We start from the raw sequence: 20,243 nt of genomic DNA, 5'->3' as shown, positions 1-20,243 counted from the left end.
CTCAGACAAAATCAACCCAAGTTCAAACCCCTGCTCCGGCCTGACCAACTGTGAAACCCGGCACCAGCCAGTCTCTCAGCCTCTCTGAGCCACGGTTGCTCATCTGCGCAATGGGAACGATACTTCTGACCACCCATGGTTAAGGAGGGTTGAATGAGTTATGCATGTCGGGGCCACAGGCCCCTGCCTGACACCAGTGACTGCTCACTAGCTGGTTATTATTTTTGTATTGTTACTGTTATTACAGTTGCTTGAAATAATAGCTCATTGCTGAGAATACAACAGTGAGCAGAATAGGGCCTGCCCTGTGTCCACAAGCTTGTAGGTTTACAGAGCATGTAGCCCAGAGAAGTTGAATAGTATAAGCAAAACTGTATCCTACGTACTGGATTTAGTATCAGTGTGATGTGCTAACTACTACCCAGCATGGCCAGCAGCCATCAGTCACAGCAATCAACCACAACAAAGGAAAACAATTATCAGTGTGGACAAAATCATGGTTTTTTGAACCAGACAGGCATCAGTTAGCCAGGTTCAGCCTAATACACACATGGAGTGTGTGTGTGTGTGTGTGTGTGTGTATACGCACCCACACCTGCCTGCACGCTCAAGGATTTTTAGAGAATTTTAGCTGAGAGGACAACAGCCTAGAGCAGGACACTGGCTGACGAGGTGCTGACCATACCCAGCCCAGGAACTGGGCCCTGCAGAGTGCCCACCCAGGAAGCCAGGACCAGCCAGGCTTGGCCAAAAGACGCTGGCCATTTCCTACTGGGCGCTGACCCACGGCTACACAGTCGGTGCACCAAGCCCCACCCAGGGAAGGAGCCTGATCACGTGACTCAAAGGCAAAGGAGCCCTCTTTGCCTTTCAGAGCAGACCCTGCCCACCAGCCCCCTCCACCCCCCAGCCCCACCCAGCTTTCTCCGGTTGGGAAACAAGCAGCAACCCATCAAGCAGGGTCAGCACGAGTGAGGATGGTCCCCTGAGGACTCGGTTCCACGCCAACCCTGCACGAGGGTGAAGGCGAGAGGGCCCTGCCCACCATAGCGGTGTCTAGAGGCTGCCAGTCAAGACCAGAGCAAGGAGGAGGGACGGCCCATCTGAGCCTTCTCTGTTGCTGCACAGATCCAGGCTCAGAGCTGAGCTCCGGTCCAAGCTTCCCTAGATGTGTTATCAACAGCAAGAATAAAAGTGCAGAGCATCAGTGCCACCCCAGGGGGCCAAGGCTAACCCACCCTCGGGGCTAAGGCTAACCCAGCCTCGGGGCTAAGGCTAACCCAGCCTCGGGGCTAAGGCTAACCCACGTGGATTCCCTCATATAATCCTCACAATGGCCCCAGGAAGTAGGACGATTATCCCCATTTCAGATGAGGAAGTGGAAGCATAGAGAGGTTAAGTAACTTACTCAAGGTCACACAGCTAATAGTATCCCGACCTCAAACCCAATTCCTGCTCTTAACAAAGTGAACAAAAATCTGGCCCTGAACTGCCAGGGCCAAATACAGACAAAGAGGCAGAAGGGAAGTTCTCCATCTTGGCAAACATTTGCCAGGTACCTGCCAGTTGCCACGCCAGCGCTGGGCTCTGGGAACACAGAGAATCAAACACGGTCACTGCCTCAAGGAGCAAGCAGAGCAGCAAGGGAACTGGGCACATACACAAGGAGCATCATAACCAAGCAGAGGGCAGTGAGGGCCAGGATCAGGGTGGCCGCCCCAGGCTCAGGGGTGCAAAGGAAGGCACAGTAATTGTGGCAGGGCTATCATGGTACACTTCCTGGAGGAGGTGTCATTTGGGCTAAGCTTCGAAGAATGAGCTGCATAGGCAGAGGGCCCAGCCAGAGCAAAGGCCCAGGGGAGCAGGCAAGAGGGCTAAACTCATCACACCCTCTAAGTCCGCGCTGCTCAGGGTGGGGTGCAGGCAGCAGCACCACCACCCTGGAGCTGGTTAGAAATGCAGACGCTCAGGCCCCACCCAGACCTGCTGAGTCAGAATCTACTTTAACAAGACGGCCAGATTTGCTTGCATGTTCAAGTTTGAGCAGCGCTGGTGTAAACCACCCTGGGATGCACAAGGCTGGGCAACATGGCGAGACCTCCCCAAAGTCACGAGGAGCAACATCACCATCACACCCACACACGCACCCACATACACGCCTGACTGCAGCCCTGCTTCACAGCCAGGCCTCAAGTCACCAAAGAACTTCCACCGTCCACCGGTGGGGTCCTCGGGCCTTCGGGAGGGGCTGACACCACAGCGTCCTCGCTGTCCTCAGGGAGCACCCAGGCTTGGAGAAAGTAGGACCAGCATCTCCCATTACAGTCACATTACGGACGTCCCCTGGAAACCCAACAGCACCAGGAGAGGAGAAGGGGGACACCGGGCTTGCTGGGGTGAACAGCCCCAAATCAGGGGGGCTGCGAGCCGGTGACCACAGTGCAGAGCAGGGGCACAGTGACAGAGCACTTGCTGCCCGCTAGGCTCCGGGCACAGGACCAATGACACGGAGCCCCTGCCTCCAAGGAAGCCCCAAGTTCCCCCGGAGAGGTGAAAATCGGCAAGACAACCCACATTGCACGGACGTGAAACCATTCACCAGGCTTGAGGGCAAGGGACAAAGGAGTCAGGAGAGACACCACACACGTGCTCCCCGGCACACGCATGCACACGTGCGCGTGGCAGACACCGCACAGAAGAAGTGATGTGGAGTGCAGCCCGGCGGGGCCTGGCTGGTCCAGGGCCAGAGGAAAGGGTGGGCAGGAAACGCCACATCCCCCTTGGAGAACTGGTCCAGGGCAGCTCCAGGGACCCAGGATGCCACATCGAGGCAGAGCTGTGGCACCTGGGCACACACACGCATGCACGCACACCAGCGCACGCCTCCATGGGCACACAGGACGCGGACGCCCTACCTCGTGGGCTGCTCACCATGGTAACAGAGTGGCCACCTCTCCGCTCCAGTCACCACCTGGAGGTTTCCGAGGCCTCCTGTGCCGGGAAGCGGCTCTAACAAAGGCGCAGCCCAGGCTGGCTGGGCCGGGGGTCCTGGGGCAGACCAGCCGGCGCATGCCTGCCACGCTCCCCCGGTGAGCTCGGGGCCACCGCGGCTGCCTACCCAGCCTGCCTGGCTCCACTTAGCTCAGCTCCCCACAGACGCCCCCGCCGAGCTAATGAGAAACTCCCCAGCCGGCCCCACATAAAAACGCATTCCATAAGTCTTTAAAATGCTAGGAAATTCTACATCTACTCAGGACTTTTCTGCTCCTTGAAAATGTCCCCGTGTTGAGACGACTGGGGTGGGGCTCAAGTACCAGCCAGGCCAGCCGGAGCCAAGGGCCCGGGCGGCTTCTGCCGGCGACCCCGGGACCACGGCGGGAGGGGTCGGGACATCCTCACTGAGGGGCCCAGGGCGGAGGGCCGCTCAGGAAAGGATTCAAGGTGAAGAACCCTGGGAGGAGGTGGGGAGAGAGGGGATGGGACGGGCTCTACAGCCTTGATTTGAGGATTACAAGAAAAAGTTAAAAGGTGCTGGGAGCCCCTTAGAAAAACTAAAGAGAAAAAGACCACCTACACGAAGATGCTGGTCACGGCACTATTTACAAGAGCCCGAACTAAAAGCCCTCCAAACCTCCAAGAGAGGGGCCGGCCTGGTGGCGCAAGCGGTTGGGTGCGCGCGGTCCGCTGCGGCGGCCCGGGGTTCGCTGGTTCGGATCCCGGGCGCGCACCGACGCACTGCTGGCAAGCCATGCTGTGGCGGCGGCCCATATAAAGTGGAGGAGGATGGGCACGGATGTTAGCCCAGGGCCGTCTTCCTCAGCAAAAAAAGAGGAGGATTGGCAGATGTTAGCACAGGGCTGATCTCCTCACCAAAAAAAAAAAAAAAAACCCTCCAACAGGGCAGGGGCAGTTAAGAAAATGAACGCCCACCCACCCAATGAGCCGGAGGCAGCTACGAAGACAGAAGATGTGTGGGTCCAGGGTCACATGAAGCTCAGGGCTAACGGGGGGCTACACAGAGCCCACCGGCACATTCACCCTGGACGTCATCCAGGTAGAGGGTTTGTTTCTACACAGATGGAGCTTGAAAGGGGGCTGAGAGGCATGTAAACAGCAAGTGCGTAGAAGCGCAAGGTTGTGGGTGGAGTTTCTGGGAAGTAGTTGAAATAATAAATACCTGCTCTAAGAAAACACAGGCGGGTGGGGAGGCGGCCCTGAGAAGGTTCAGGAGCGCAGGCCGGGCCGCACGGAGGGGCCCCAGGCTCCAGGACCATTCCGCCCACTTCACTAGTCAAAATGTGGAGGTGACGGGCTGCAGGGTGAGGAAGCTGACCCCCTTGTCAGGAGTGCGGACACCGACCCCTCTCCCTACCCTCCTTATCCAGAACCTGGTTAAAAGGAAAATGAAAGGCTTCCAGCTCCCCTCCTCAAGGACACCAGATAGCCAAACGCCGCTGTAATCCCCCACCTGAGCAGGTCCCAGAGCCTGCAGCCTTGACGCCGGCCTCCCCCGGCAAACCGCGCCCATGCCCAACCCAGGTACGGTCATGAGCAGGGGCCCAGGGGAGGTGGGCTGGGGTCAGGTGGGCGTGAGTCCCCACAGGGAGCCTGGCCCACACTGTTGTCCAGGCCTGGCCTTTGAAGATGGGAAACGTGCGCAAGGCCTTCAAAACATGCTCCTCCTCCCCTTCCGGGCAGCAAACCAGGAGGCCTGGCCCTGGTTAGACTCCTCCATCTGACCCAGGAGGAACCTGGGCACAGAGCTGCCCCCCTCACCAAGCCTCTGGGTGCCCTCTAAAATGGAGGGCCTGGACCACCATTCTCACAGGCAGGTCTGCCATTTACAGGTTGGGTGCTGCGTTCATGCACGAGCTGCCTGGGTTCAAACCCCGGTTCTGCCGCTTCCTGGCTGTGTGACCTTGAAGCAAGTCACTAGCATCTCTGTGCCTCAGTGTCTATATATGAAAAGCACCAAGAAGGAGACCTGGCTCCTAGAAGCAGGTCATATGTGGGAGTGATGGTTCCATTAACCGGGGCAATGAGATCTGTTACATGGCAAAAAAAGCCTGCAACTCTGATCACACCAGTCAGGTCTCAGGCTGCTGAGCCATGGCAAATCACTGATCATATCGAGTGTTTCTCTCCAACCACTAAGTGCGTCCGTCACCATGCCAGAAATAAACTTGGCTAACCTGCCCAGGCATTGACAATGAGCGTTTGTTAACAAATTCACTGTTTCCCATCTCCAGACTGCCCTCAGATCCTCCTCCCACTGCATCCTCAACTTGGTCTGGAGCAGCCATGTTGGAAGGAAGCCCAATCTTCCTGAAACTCGGCCTGGAGAGGCAGGAGACATGGGTGAGACTGACTACACAGCTACACAAAGATGAGCCCTTCAGCTCCCAGCTCACACTCAGTGACCGGGGGAGGGAGGCACACTCAGTGTGGCTGGGCTGGTTCCCTGAAACCCCACAGTGTAGGGCTCACCATCACCCTGGCACCTGCCACTCAGAGACCTCGTTCCAAAGGGCCTCGTTCCAAAAGGAAGAGAGAGGCAGCGCTGAAGGGAGGATGGGCCTCCTCGCTGGGGGGGCTGGGGGCCAAAGGGACAGAGAGGCCTGGAACATCAAGCTTAAGCAGTGGCCCCTCAGTAAAGCCACACTTAGTAACCTCCTAATTGGTGGCCGGGCTGGAACCAGCTGGCAGAAGGACTTCTTTGGCCTGAACAATGCTTTTCAAAAATATGAGTTGTCCAAAATGAGATACCACTTCACATCTAGGAAGGCTAGAATCAAAAAAAAAGGCGGGGAGAGAGATAACAAGTGTTAGCAAGAATGTGGAGAAATTGGAACCCTCATCTACCGCTGGTGGGGATGTGAAATGGTGCAGCTGTGGAAAACAGTTCAGTGGTTCCCCAAAAACTTAAACACAGAACTACCATATGACCCAGCATTGCCACTCCTAGGTATATGCCCCAAAATTGAAAACAAGTGTTCAAACAAAACCTCACACACAAAGAGTTCATAGCAGCGCTATTCACAGTAGCCAAAAGGTGAAAACAATGTGCATTAACAGATGAATGGATAAACAAAATGTGCTCCATCCGTACAGTGGAATATTATTCAGCCATAAAAAGGAATGAGGGACTGATACAGGTACAACACGGATATAAAGTCAATAAAGACCACAGATATATGATTCCATTTCTACAAAATGTCCAGAATAGACAAATGTACAGAGACAGAAAGCAGACTAGTGGTTGCTGAGGGCTGGGGATGACGGAGGATAGGGCACAACACCAACAGGGTACAGGTTTATTTCTGAGGTCATGAGAATCTCTTACGTTGACTATGGTGATGGTGGCACACATCTCTGAATACACTAAAATTCATTGACTTGTACACTTTAAACGGATGAATGGTATGACATGTAAGTTATATCTCAATAATCTGATGATTTCACATGAAAGTCCAGCTTTCTGGCTTCTCTCTTTTTTTTTTTTTGTGAGGAAGATCTGAGCTAACATCCGTGTTAATCCTCCTCTTTTGGCTGAGGAGGACGGGCTCTGAGCTAACATCCATTGCCAATCCTCCTCCTTTTTTTCCCCACAGCCCCAGTAGATAGTTGTATGTCATAGCTGCACATCCTTCTAGTTGCTGTATGTGGGACGCGGCCTCAGCATGGCCGGAGAAGCGGTGCGTCGGTGCGTGCCCAGGATCCGAAGCCAGGCCGCCAGTAGTGGAGCGCACACACTTAACCACTAAGCCATGGGGCTGGCCCTGGCTTCTCTTTTAAAAACTCAGAAGATCTGGCCATTCTGGGCCCAGGCACAATGGGCTGGCGCTGAGGGCCGGCTGCCCCAGCAGGGCCTATGCCGCAGTTTACCGCAGCCCCTCCCCAACCCCCAGCCCCCCAGGGTGGGCCTTTGAGCTCGGGGTCCCTGGGCCCTTCCACACTTCTATGGAGTTCAAACCCCTGGCCTGGCAAGGTGGGGAGAAGAGGAGGCTGGGGTAATCTGTGGACTCCCCTGAAATTTCACGCCCAACGCTCAGTGTGTTTGGGAAGAAAATCCACACGTTTCCATGGGAGGCTCAAAGGCATCTGTAGCTCAAAACAGGTTAAGAATTTCTCCGGCTTAAATTGTCTCATTATTGATTCATCAATACCTTCTTGCCCCCTCATCTCCCATTTTATGGATATGAAAAATCAGGATCCAATGGGAAATGATTTAAAATCCCACATCTACTGGTCACCCCCATACTCGGCTCTGAACACAGTGCTCCTTCCCCCGTCTCTGCTGTCAGCAGCCCTGCATCTACCAGCTGAGAGGTAAGAGTGGGCTGTACTCCCTCCTCCCGCGACCCCCTGGCCAGGCCGGAGAAGACTGCTGTGAGCTGATCATTTTGCTCCCCTCCCTGCCAGGCCAGGCCAACTTTCCATCACTGTCAGGGCCCCACCTCGAGGGCATAGACAGAGCAGGCCAGGTTGTGTCTGGGGTGGTGGCTATAGGGTTCCCAGGAGCAAGGGAGGCCAGGGGTGAGCACGGAGCACGCTGTGGGTTCTGCTTCTTTATTGGAGTTCTCCATCACACTCCCAGAGCCAGGGGGAAGTGGGGAGAAGGCACAGTGCAAAGCTTGCACCCCTGGCTGGCTGGGCCCCGCAGAGAGGAGCTGCCCATGCCTGCAGCTCTGCACTCCTCTCGGTAAAGTGCTCTCAGCCCACCCTGTTCACCTCACCCTGCATTCCTCTGGTCTGATGAGTCAAAGACCGTCCGTGGCCACCTTGGGTCCTGTACCACCAGGGACCTTCCCAAAGCCCCCGGGGTGCGCGCCTTCAGGTCTGCGCTCAGCGGCCCACCCCCCAGTGCCAGGCAGTGCAGAAGTTAAACCCCAGGCTCTGCCTGCAGGTAGACTTGGGTTCGAGTCCCTGCTCCACAGCTCGCTGGCTGGAGACCGTGGATCCACAACTGTCCCGCTCCAAGCGGGACCTCGTCCACCAAATAAGGATGGCAATTCTCAGTAGCAGTGCCAAGGGCAGCGTGGGGAGGCTTTGCTCCCCACGTGGGGAGGCTTTGCTCCCCATCTTCCTTGGCACCTGCCCCCATTCTCTGACACAGCCAAGTGACATTTTCTCAGCTTAATGGAAAGCATTATACTAAAGCAGCTCCAACCAGGCCTTTGGCCCTGTCCTCCACCAGATGGCTGCCCCTCAACCAGCCTGTGCAGAAATTCTGGAGTTGCTGCTGGAAACAGCACCCACCTTGTAAGATAAGACCATCACGATGGCTCAATGAGATACTGTAGGTGAAGCATTTGCTCCTCACCTGGCACATACCTAGGAAGTACTCAATAACTGTGACATCAGCCATGTCCAGGGCGGCCTCCCAAAGTGACTTCATCCTGCCACCCAGGATTTGAGCCATCTCACAAGCCCTGTGCTCAGGGAATACACGCTGACTCTAATAGCCCAAGCCCAACAAAATTGGGAAGGAAAATTTATCACATGCACGCACTGTAAAAAGTCATCAGAACTGGGCCAAAGAAAACAAAACAATCCATTGCCTGGCACGGATCCTCCAATGCCCGGGATGCTTTGCCCTCTCTTTCCCCATCTATGAGCAGACAGTCCACAGCTGACTGGCACCACGGAGTCCCCGAGGGCCAGAGGCACTCACAAGGAGTCGTGCACCTCTTCCTGCACACACGTACGGGGCATGCTCAGCTCTTGCTGGAAACTGGCAAATCTCACAACCTCCGGCACCCCCGAACGCCCCAGAGGGGCCCGAAGGCTGGGCAGTCCACTGTGCAATCAGAGAACTGCAGACCAGCAGGCCCCACACAGCCCCGTGGTATCGCAGATACGTCACGGCCTTAGGGATGCAGCCCAGGCGCCCAACGCCCCTGCCCAGGGCTCTGCATCCACACTGCCACTGCCAGGGCTCTCCCTGTACCCACTGCTGTCCCCGTCTGTCCTCACTGCCTCTGGCACCCCTGGGAAAGCAGTGGGAGGGAGGACCTTATATGGACACCACCAGGTTGGGTGCTTTCCTGGTACGGGGCTTTGGAGCACAGTGGGGATCCTCTTCAGAGTTGGCAGCAAGCCTGAGCACGTGCACCCCCACATCTCTCAGGATACCTGCATGAGACATGGAGCTTTATAGTCTCACTGTGTTTCCTGCAACCATGGGGAGGGCATCTCCCCTGCACAGAAGGAGGCAGGACAGGGGCCACGCAGCCCCTCCCCCATCCTCCCCAGTGTGGACCCCAGCCTGTCCCAACCCTGGACTCTCCTCCTGAGAATTTGAGCAACCCCCTATTCTGGCTTCAACAAGGCCTTTCCTGTGAAGAGAGCCCCTGTCACCAGGGGCCAGGCACCTATAGACACAACAGTGCCCAAGCCTGGGTCAACAAGGACCCTTTGGACTCTCCAAGCAGCGTCCAGATCCTGCTGCAAAGAGCACTAGACCCAGAGTCCAGGAAGCTGGGTTCGAGGGCTGGCGCTTCACTCCCCTTCTCTCCAATCTATTCCAGCATTTCCCAAATTTCAGTCATTTGTGAACCATCTTCACGATTTTTGCTGAATCCAAGCATTATATACCATTACTTAAAACTGCGTCAACTCGGGCCGGCCCCGTGGCTTGGCGGTTAAGTGCACGCGCTCTGATGCTGGCGGCCCGGGTTCGGATCCCGGGCACGCCCCAAGGCACCACTTCTCCGTCCAACCCGGGGCCGGGTCCCACATGCAGCAACTGGAAGGATGCGAACCTATGACATACAACTATCTACTGGGGCTTTGGGGGGAAAAAAATGAATAAATAAAATCTTTAAAAAAAAAAAAAAAAACTGCGTCAACTCAATTTTCACACTTCAATAGCTTTAGCATCATCTTAAGTCACAAATGGCCATAAAAATCACAAATTCGATGTGTAACCATTCAGTTGAATGTCAAATGTTCACACGCTCCCGCCTAACACCACCTTTCTGGAACTACTGACCCAGAGCAAACCTCTCTCCTCGCCTCAGTTTCCACGTCTGTAAGAGGAAGAGGGGGACTAAATGACTCCCTTGTAGGTCTCCTTGGGCCCAAGATTCTACACGACTGGACTGGCTACGGCTCCCCTGTGGAGCCAGAGCCAGCTGGTCAGGATCCTGGGACAGGGGACAAGGCAAGAGAGCCCAGCGCCTGCCGGACAGGGAGCCAGCACCCCATTGCCAAGGGGGGGTGCTGGCCGGATGCAGAGCAAACAGGAGAGCCGTGCCCTCCACTCAGGAGCTGGCAAGAACCCCAAAGCCAGTTGCAACCCCAAGCTCCAGGGGTGGCTCCAAATTATAGGACTTTACAGTTAGAAAAACCTCACTCAGCTGCCTCTTCTTACAGCTGGAGAAACTGAGGCTCAGAGAAGGAGCTAATGCAAGGGCAGAACTGAGCAGAAAACCCAAGTCCCCTAAATGCCAAGTTACCCGCATCACCCCGCATGGCCACGCGCCCACCAGTCTGAGCTTCCCCCATCACCTCCCCCCAGAGGCAGGGACTCCGGTCTGCAGCCTGAGAACGCAAAGCAGCCCCTTCCAGGAAGGGAAATACAGGAATTCTGATTTCAACTGGAGATAAACATCCTACTAAAGGGGGCTTTATGCAATTAGACTGGAATGGCTGTGCAGCGGCACCCATGGCAGGGAGCTTCAAGCCTGTGTGGTGGGGGCATCGTGACCCATCTGAATGTGCCCACACGAAGGAAACGCAGCCCCAGGAGAATAAGGGCATATTAGTCTCCGTGTGTAATAGATTTTATCAACCATATGGAACTGATATAAAAATCATGTTGCAGGGGGTAGTCTGGACTGGAGACAGGAAAGTGACACGAAGAATATGATTTCCATAACCAGCTGGGTGGCTTTCTGAGTTCCTAAGCCAGCCCCCCAGGCTCCCCAGCAACTGTCCCGCCAGCCCCAGGCATTTACCTGATGCTGTCACGGAGGAATCCCAGGCGAGCGAGAAGTCCGAGGCCTCCCCCTCTTCAACTGAAAGAGAGAACAGAGAGGGTCCTGTGAGTTTTGAAGCTGTACAAACAGGTCCTCAGGGTGGGGCACAGGGCAAGGAAGAAGGATCGTTTGGGGGGGTCCTTATAAGACCCATGATCGGGGCGAAGGGGTAAAGCCGACAAAGAGGCCTTGCGTAGTTTCACAGAGATGTAAAATAACCAGAATAAAACGTGAACAGCAAGTAAGTGCCATGGGTTCCCCATCCCTGTGCCCCTGGCAGACATCATGAATCAATCACAGCACTGTCTCGAACCGGACGCAGCATCAGAATCTTTCTCTACACAGTGCTACAGGCCTTTACTATCTATAATCAGTCTCCACTTGAGATGAAGCCATCTGCTGCTCTCAGGAACAGAGTAAAGACTCAGACCCCTCCCTGATCCCTCAGGCCTCGTCCTCCTACCAAGAGCCCTTTAGACCACACTGAGATGTGAGGGCTTTCCCTATTATTCCAAGAAACAAACAAGGTCACCCTTAGAGGTTGGCAAATCATGGGGTGCTATTCTCCACACTGACACCCGACCCCCAGACAGACCTCAGGACATGTTGAGGTCGACTCTCCCGTGGTCAGCAGCCGTGGGCTGGTGACAGCAGAAAGCAAGTCACCTCTCCACCCCAGAGCCCACAGAACGAGGCTGGGGGGCATGTGGTATCCCCACCACCCCACACCCCAGCATGTGAGGCCAGGCTGGTGGAGATGGAGGCCATGCACTAGGAGAACACGGAGGAAACTCTATACAGCATAATAAAGCTCTCATCCTGGAATTAATCCGAGTCTGGGGCATGTAATAATGTTAAAGCTGGGTTATGGACTTCGTAAAATGGAACTCTTTTTAAGCCAAAAATGTGCATGCACAGTATTTTTCAGATTTAACGAGCTCTGAAGTTCTACACGTGTGCAGGCTGAAGCTACCACATCCCGCCCCGTTCTCTTCACACCATCACTGTCTCTACACGGGAACACTGTGAGCCGGGCGCTGTGCTGAGTGCTTCTCAGGCATTACTCCGTTTAATCCTGGTCAACAGACTCTCAGAGAGGTGACGTGACGTGCCTGAGGTCTTACAGCCAGAAAGAGTCCATGCAGAGTTTGGGCTGAAACCCAGGATTGTCTGTCTCGAAGACTGCTCCTGAACACACTGTATACTGAGGCCCAGAGGATGCTGTCCGGTATCCTAGCAACTCGGGACTGGAAAGCAGGAACCCCAACGCGACCTACGGAAGGCAGGTACCCGGCGCGCCGGGCAGCCGAGAGGCAAGACTAGTGAGCAGGCTGGCTTGTGATCAGATATCGGGTTCAAATCCTGATTCTGCCTCTAACTAGCTGTAACACCCTGAGCAAATTATTAAACTCTGGACTTCCATTTTTCCGTCTCAAAAATGGAGGTAATAATGGTACCCAAGCCATAGGGTTGTTGGGAGGATGCAATGGGCTGATGGCTGTCATGTGCTGGAACAGTGGCCCAAGCACTCAGGTGGCATTGGTGCCACGCCTGGGACAGCTCTCGGAATTCACCAGTCCTTTATCATCTACCCTGGGTCTCGCTCCTCCACCACAGCCTCACAGAACGTGTTTTCTCTGAACCCTCAGGCACAGCGCGCCCAAGAGGGGACATCCACGTCAACGAGCAACAGGCCGAGGAATGCTAACGAAGTGCTCCCTCTTTTCCAAGTTTGCATCCTGAGCATAGAAACTCAGAATCAAGACAACGAAATGCAGAGACCATCTGGGCTGGGACCGAAGCCCTTGTTTTACTTAGCTAGTTACAGCTGGGTGGGTTTTCTTTTTTTTTTTTTTTTTTTTTTGTGAGGAGATCAGCCCTGTGCTAACATCCGCCAATCCTCCTCTTTTTTTGCTGAGGAAGACGGCCCTGGGCTAACATCTGTGCCCACCTTCCTCCACTTTATATGGGACGCCGCCACAGCATGGCTTGCCAAGCAGTGCGTCGGTGCGCGCCCGGGATCCGAACCAGCGAACCCCGGGCCGCCGCAGCGGAGCGCGCGCACTTAACCGCTTGCGCCACCGGGCCGGCCCCGCTGGGTGGGTTTTCAACTGTGCAGCTTTGTAAATAGGAATCTAGACGTCGCGTCAAACAAAACTGATATTACTCACTAAGCTGATTCCAATCAGACAGCCTCAGAAACAGGCGGATAATGCTCAAAGCCATCAGGAGCAAGCCAGGCACGAAAGCAGTTGTTCACAGCTTCCATCGCCACACTTGAAAATCAGCGTCCTTCACATCCCATCATTTCCTTATTTGAATATACATATATATCTTGATGCTATTATGAGGTTGCTGCCAATTTGTAAGGGCCCATGCTGCCACTTTGTCGGACACCTTCAACAAGGTCTGCGTGGGTCCCCAGACCTTGTCAACCATGGGTACCAGGACATCCACGCACGACCCTAGCCCCACCTCGGTCCTTAGTGCACTCCGGGTATCAGGACAAACAGCCCCCACATGTAGGCCCACTCAATGCTCTTTGGTTGAAAAGTGTGACCTCCAAGTCATTGAACTGGAGGATGTCCCCAAGATGCCAAATCCTTCCTGCCCTAAGATCTGGCTTCAGCCGTCGTGGGAAGGAGAATGTGAAAACATGCGCCATTGTGGAGCTCGGGGGAGTGTTCAAGGCTCCGTTCCTGGGTACAGCAAGCCGCAGAGGCAGGAAGAGACGGAGAGTAATCTGGGGCCGGCTGGCTGCGGAAGTTCAAAGTGGCAGGCACCACTACAGGCAGGTGGCTGCATCACACAACAGCCGTCTCTGGACCCACATCCCCACAGTGAGGGGCCTAGTGACCTGGGCATCAGCGAATTTCCTACAACTGCTGGCATTCACCCCACTAACATCCCATCCCCTGGCTCGCATCTTGTTGTTGAAGGTATAATCACACCATCTTTCACGCATTCCCAATGAGAAAAAGTAATGCCCAACCCCACCACCACCACCACCATCAGAGCCCGGTGCTAACCAACACTGAGAGTGAACAGGCTCTCCTCCCCGCCAGCTGGACTCTTCTGTCCAGACTGGTCTCTTCAACAGTGAGATAACTGGCAGGGGCAGCGGGCAGAGGAAGGAAGGCCTCCCCTACAGCTGGGGCCAGGCCTGGCAGGGGGCCTGAGCCCACCCCACAACGGGCACTCTCTGGGGGCCTGAGCCATCCCTCGTGGAATGCTGCTACAGAGGCACAGTGAACTCAGGGCCGAGCATCTCAGAGAAAACCCCATCAGCACAGCGCCCAGTGTGGACAACACCCAACGGGGCCACCCAGCCTCGGGGGAGCTAGGTGCTTTCTGGAGACTTCCTCAGCCTCTACCTCTCACTGTTTAATCCCTAAGATACTTGCCACCACTGAGGCCAAGATTCATGCTCCTCCCACACCCAGTCTCAAGGGGAACAAAGGGACGCCCACTCCTGTGAAAGACGAGCATTTGCAAGCACAGTGTTGGTGCACAAGGCCAGGGTGTACACAAAGGGAGAGGGCCCAGCGGCAAGTGTGTAAGCACGGGGAGGGGCACAGGGTGAGTGTGAATACACAGGGTGGGGGTGCAGCAGCAAGTGTGTACACACAGAGGGGATACATGGCCAAGTGTGTGTGTAAGGGGAGGGGCTGCAGGGCCAGTGTGTTCACACTGGAGAGTGCACAGAATGTATTAACCATGGTTCCCGGGGTGTGTTAAGAAGGATTCTGCGGCTCCATCAGGGCTCCAGATAGATCAGAGCTCCATGTTCTCTCTCTGCTCTGGGGTCACAAGTTGTGGATGGCTGACTGCCCCGCACGAGTATAGAGCCCGTGAGCCCACCAGACGCTGTCTCCCCAGCTCAGCAGCAGGCTCATAGTGACCACAACTCCCCTACTCTGGGAGTGGCCGTAGCTTGCCCCTCTGTGCACCAGGATGGCCTTGCCACCCTCCACAAGGTACCAGCGAGACCCAAAGCCCATGTGCTGGGCCTGTGAGCTCCGGGGGCCCCACCACATGGGCAGGTGTGTAGCACCTCCCCAGGACTACTTGCTCCCGGCCAGGGGAGGAGTGTCCCCGCCAAGGGCTCCCCAAACCCCTGCGATGCAGAGGAGATGGAGCTGGGGCAGGGAACAGAGGGGATGGCGAGGGCTGAGGCGGGGGGCTGGAAACAGGACAGGGCTGAGGCTCCACCGGGGCTGCTCCGGTCAGGCAGGACCTGGTGGGCAGGAGAGCGCAGGGCCCAGTCCCGAGGCAGACAGCAGCCGGCAGTGAACGAGGGAGACGAACAGAGGCCAGCGCTGATCCGGGGGCCAGAGGAGGCCCCCAGCAGGGCCAGCAGGGCCCAGAAGGCCCCCTCCCCTACCCCAAATCCACACCAGGGCCAGCTGCTCCGCCTGGCTTCAAGGATCTGAGGAGGCCCCACCCCTGGATAAGCTTCCAGACATGTGAAAACAGGCATTTTTCTGGGGAAAAGATCCATAGTCTTCATCAAAAGGATCTAGAATCCCCAAAAATGGTTTCAGAACCACTGGACTAATGGCTTTTATTTTGGGAATCTTCTGAGCTGGCCCCACCTCCAGCTGGCGTTCCCGAGGTCTTAGGGGACCTCTCCATGCTTTGTTGGCTTTGGCCCTGGGGATTGCCCCACCCTTAGAGGAGAGTTGTGCCCACCATGGCCTGACAGAGGGTCCTAGAGGCATCCCTGTCCCAGCAGAGGGCGTGAGCCAGGCAAGAGGCACATCACTGCCTCTCCTCGGCTCATCCTTAGGGAAACCCTCTCACCCACACCAGGCCAGGGCCAAGGAAGGTAAAGGACACACCGAGAGCCCAGACACTCATGGTCAGTCACTGCTCCTGACTTAGTACTAAGAACCTCAAGGAGCAAAAAAGCGTCAAGTCATGTACGGCTGTGCAGGTTGTGCACTGCGCAAGAGGCCCAGCAGAGGTGGTGAGGGGGGCCCCGCACTCTGTCCACCAAGCAGCTGTCCTGGTACAGGGCTGTGAATGCCCAGGAGAAAGGGTAGCTATTCCTTTGCACAAAGACAAGGCCAATCTTTTTTCTAATTCACAGAAATGTGCTGTAAAGTCTAGCCCATGTCCATCTCTGGCCTTGGGCTCCAGGGCAAAACAACCAGGGTAAAGTGCAAACAAACTCAACCACCAGGCCCACGCTTTCCAGGCCCCTCTCAAGTGGGGGTGGGTTCCGGGCAGTGGGTGGGGCTGGGAAAGGGACAGCCTGGAAAAGTAAAGCTCTCTGCAGCCAGAGCTAAGACCACCCAAGACCCCCACGCCAGCCCCTCAGCAGCAGGCTCCAACCCTCAGAGGAGCTGAGATCTCATGACAAGGTAACACATTCAACTCTCATGATTCTCCGACCACTTGCCAAAAAGAGAACAAACCAACCATTTGAACAGCACGGGTAAGACCACCTGCCATTATCCTCAACAATCGACGGTGTGGTCTGGGGTGGGGGGGGGGGGGCAGGACTCTGCGTTCCCTCTCATCAGTCTCTGCCCACAGCCCCCTCACGTGAGCACCTCGCCCCGAGGAGGCTGGCTCTAGGATTTAGAGAGATCCATTTTTGGACAAGGTGGCTCCTAACCAGAAGCCTTCTTCCACCTGATCTAGTGCTTTAAAAAAAAAAAAAGGCAGTATGTTCCAATGTTGGAGGAAAAACTGTTGCACAGACTCATGGAGAGACGGTAGGTGGGTCTCCAAGTCAGCACCTTTGTAAGAGATTTTTACAGCAATTTTGGCAATACTTGACTTTCCCCTTAAAGCTGACTTTGGAACCAGCACATAAGAAAAGATGCAACGTCAGTGCAAATTTTCAGGAATTGTTCCCCTGGCCAATCTCGAGCTGAGGGGCCTGAAGTCTGGATCTTGCTCAGCCCTGTCTTCCCTTTCTCTCCACACCTTGCTTACCTACAGAACAGGGAGAACAGAAAGACATCCAGTAATAGTCCAAGAACTCTGGAAAGGAAGTGGTCCATCCTTACAGGGAAAGATCTGGACCTTCCCTTACAGGGAAGACAAGGACTCCCCCAACCTTCACTGAGCCCCAGGGGCACGAAGTGCCATGCTGGGCATCTCACCCATCAACTCCCACTTAATCCTCCCAGCGCCCCTTAGAGAGAGTCCTCAAAATCCGCACTTCTCTGATGAGGAAATGGAGCCGGGGAGCCGGAGCACCCGTCCAGAAGCCAGCCCACAGGCTCAGAAGCCAGCAGGGATGTTCCCAGGTGTGACTTTAGCTCAAAGCCGTGAACACCCACCTACTCACCCCTCATTCTGCCCCCTCCAGCCCAGCCACGGGGCAGGAAAAGACGAGGAAACATCACGAAGCCCCCTGATGTGTCCACGTTGGTGGAAAACAGAATTAGGAACTGAGAAGATGCAAAGACAACATCGCCAAGTCCAGGTTCCCAAGTGAATTAAAACGGCTCTTTTCTTCTTTCGTTGAAAGAGTCCCTCGCAGTTCTATCAGAAGAGAAGCCAGGCCCATGTAAGTCGGCGGCCCCCAGGGACCGCTGTGCTGCCACAGCCCACCCCTCTGTGCCTGTCCCAAGGGGTGAAGAGGAAGATGCCAGCAAGGCCCGGGGTCCCTCATGTCCTTCCCCGCCACCCTCCCCAGAATCACCCGTCTCAGAGGGCTTTTACAGGTGTTTCCTCAGCTGCTGCCTGAAGGTCAAGCCTTTACTGACCCATTTCACAGAAGGGGAAATAAAGCCCCCAAGAAGAGAAATGGCTCTCGTGGGGCCCAGAGGAGGTAACAACGGCAGCCTGGAACCCGAGTACCCTAGCTTTCAGGCCTGCAGTCCTCAGAGCACGCTCCCCAGCACAGGGTTCTCTGAATCAGCAGCTAAGCATTACCGAGTCCTCACCAGGCACCAAGCTCTGTAAGCAGCGCTTTCCACACATTTAATTGCCCAAAGCAGTGCTTCTCTGAGCGCAGTCCTGGACCGGCAACAGCAGCATCACCTGGCAGCCTGTTGGCAATGCAGACTCTTAGACCTCATCCCAGACACACACAAGCAGACTCGGAGGGTGGGCCCAGCAATCTGTATTTCTACAAGCCCTCCAGGTGATTCTGATGCATGCCAGTCTGAGAACCACGGGCCTAAACAACCCTATGAGAGAAGTACTTTTATTAACCCCACTTTACCAACAAGGAAACTAAGACCAAGCAATTTGCCAAAGGTCATGGAGCTAGGATGGGGTGGAGCCAGGCCTGGGGATCCTAACTCCTTTGATTTACTTCTGCCTTCAACCAGCAGAAGCTCTGGTTCCAGACTGAGCGGGGTCAGGCAACAAGAGTAGACTCTCATTCCCTCCCTCTCTCTCTCTTTCTCTCTTTTTTCTTTCTCCCCAGTGATTCAAATTTACAGAGAATTCCTTAAGTCCCTCCCTGTGCCAGCCCCAGGGGAACATAAGACCAGAATTCATCCTCCCGGGTCTCCCCAGGCACACAGGCTCCTTGGGCGACAAGGGAAACTGTGTGAGATGTGGTGTGCTGGTAAATGTGTAACAGGGGCTCCCAGGGAGAAGACGGGCTCTGGTTTATAGCATCTGCCACTTTCAATAGTGTAAATACTCCCACCGCAGCCAATTTCCCACTACCAACCAGGATGCTGCTGCCGAGGGAGCTGGGAAGAGAGGCACACAGTCACACCCCACTGGATAAAGGAACAGTGCCGTGGGAGGGGAGGGGAAGGGGCGCCAGGCTGGGGTGGCGGCAGGCGGAGCGTCTCCCTGCACCTTCCCGGCTCTCCCCACCAGCCCCACTCCCCCGCCCAGGCTTGGCCCCCACGTCCCATGTGCGTCAGAAACCCAGAACTCACTCAGAGCTGCCCTTTTCTTATTGTTTCCTACGTTAAGCATCTTTTTCTTTTTACAAAAGTTTCTGTCACAAGGTATCCACGTACAATGTAGAAAACTAGGAAAGACATGAGTTAAAATTGAGAAACAAAAAGCACAACTTTCTCTGTGTATAATACATTGTTACCACTTTCCAGAAAGTTGTAACAATACATATAACTGAACAACACAAACGGTTCTGGAACCTGCTTTTCTAACTCAGTAATATATAGTGAACATCTTTTCACATCAAAAACGTGGACCAACACTCTCATTACTGATGGTGACCTGAGTCCCTCATAGGAGGCTCCACAACTAATTCAATGCCCTATCACTGGACACCTAGGCTGCTTCCAGTGGTTTCCTCCTGTGAGAAGTCATGTTGCAAAACACACCCACACACATCACACACGGCCACAAGCCTGTTCAATGATTTTTCTCAGGATTAGTTCCCAGAAGCAGGACTGCCAATTTTTTAGGCTTTTGAGACACACTGCCAACGTCTGTTTGGCCTTTTCCTCCTTTAATAAGCACTGAGTACCTCAGGCGACCCAGAACTCTGAGCGAGGTACTACGAGAGAGACGAGAAAAGGGACTGTGGCTTAGACTGTCAACCGTTAGACTTCGAACTCCACGGTGACAAGTGTCACCATCATTGTGCCCCTCAGGGCTGGCACATAATAGGAGCTGAGTGAGTGAATGAATGAATGAATGAATTATGGCATGATGGAGGATGCTAAATGAATCCCAATCTCAGGGTGAGACAGAAACAAGTGGAAACAGTAACGACCCAGAGTGCAGACACAAAGGAGGGGTGGGAGCTAGGAAAGGCAGGCCCCGGACAGCAGGGACCACCGCCATCCACAGCCCGCAGCCCCGAGCTCAGGGCCGAGGCCTTTCTGTCCACAGTCACGGCCCCGGGGAAGGTTCCGGGTTGGGGGGTGGTCTAGGGTGAGGATGAGCTCCTACTTTACCCGCAGACAAATTCTGATTGCCTTTTACACTAACATGCCGATCCCATGTCAAGAAGAATGACAATCGTGGACGTCCGTGGGTCTCCTTTTTAATGTAAGTAAAAATTTCCCTGCTCAAAGATGAAGTTCAGGAAAAGAAAGTCAAGTTGCATTTGCCTAACCTCGGGAATAGAAACCAGGGGAAATTCGAGGCAACCCCCCCAGCCCAGCCCAGCCCCACTTTGGATTCTGCCTCTGGGGAAACCTGGACCAGCTTCCCGCCCCAGCCCCAGGGTCAGGCTGACCACGGCTACAGAGCCACCCTGCTCCCCTGGTCGGAAACTGCGCGGAGCTCAGGCTCACCTCCTCCGAGAAGCTCTCCCTGACCACCCCGGCCAGGACTGAAGTTAGCCTCATCTGCAGCAGGGTG

General features: G+C 55.0%; 1 protein-coding gene across 1 annotated transcript in view; it reads right to left on the bottom strand.

Moving 5' to 3' along the window:
• ZNF423 (zinc finger protein 423) overlaps positions 1–20,243 on the bottom strand; it is a 321,245-nt gene that overhangs the window by 252,651 nt on the left and 48,351 nt on the right. The window contains exon 2 of the mRNA XM_004431589.3: positions 10,962–11,021. Coding sequence (XP_004431646.2) covers positions 10,962–11,021 — 60 coding nt within the window. The remainder of the gene's footprint in view (positions 1–10,961; positions 11,022–20,243) is intronic.

This window comes from Ceratotherium simum, chromosome 30 (assembly GCF_057802395.1).
Source record: "Ceratotherium simum simum isolate JZ-2026a chromosome 30, ASM5780239v1, whole genome shotgun sequence".
Taxonomy (NCBI): Eukaryota; Metazoa; Chordata; class Mammalia; order Perissodactyla; family Rhinocerotidae; genus Ceratotherium; species Ceratotherium simum.
The sequence above is the reverse complement of the archived record's forward strand: the minus strand, read 5'-3'. Positions and strand labels throughout refer to the sequence as shown.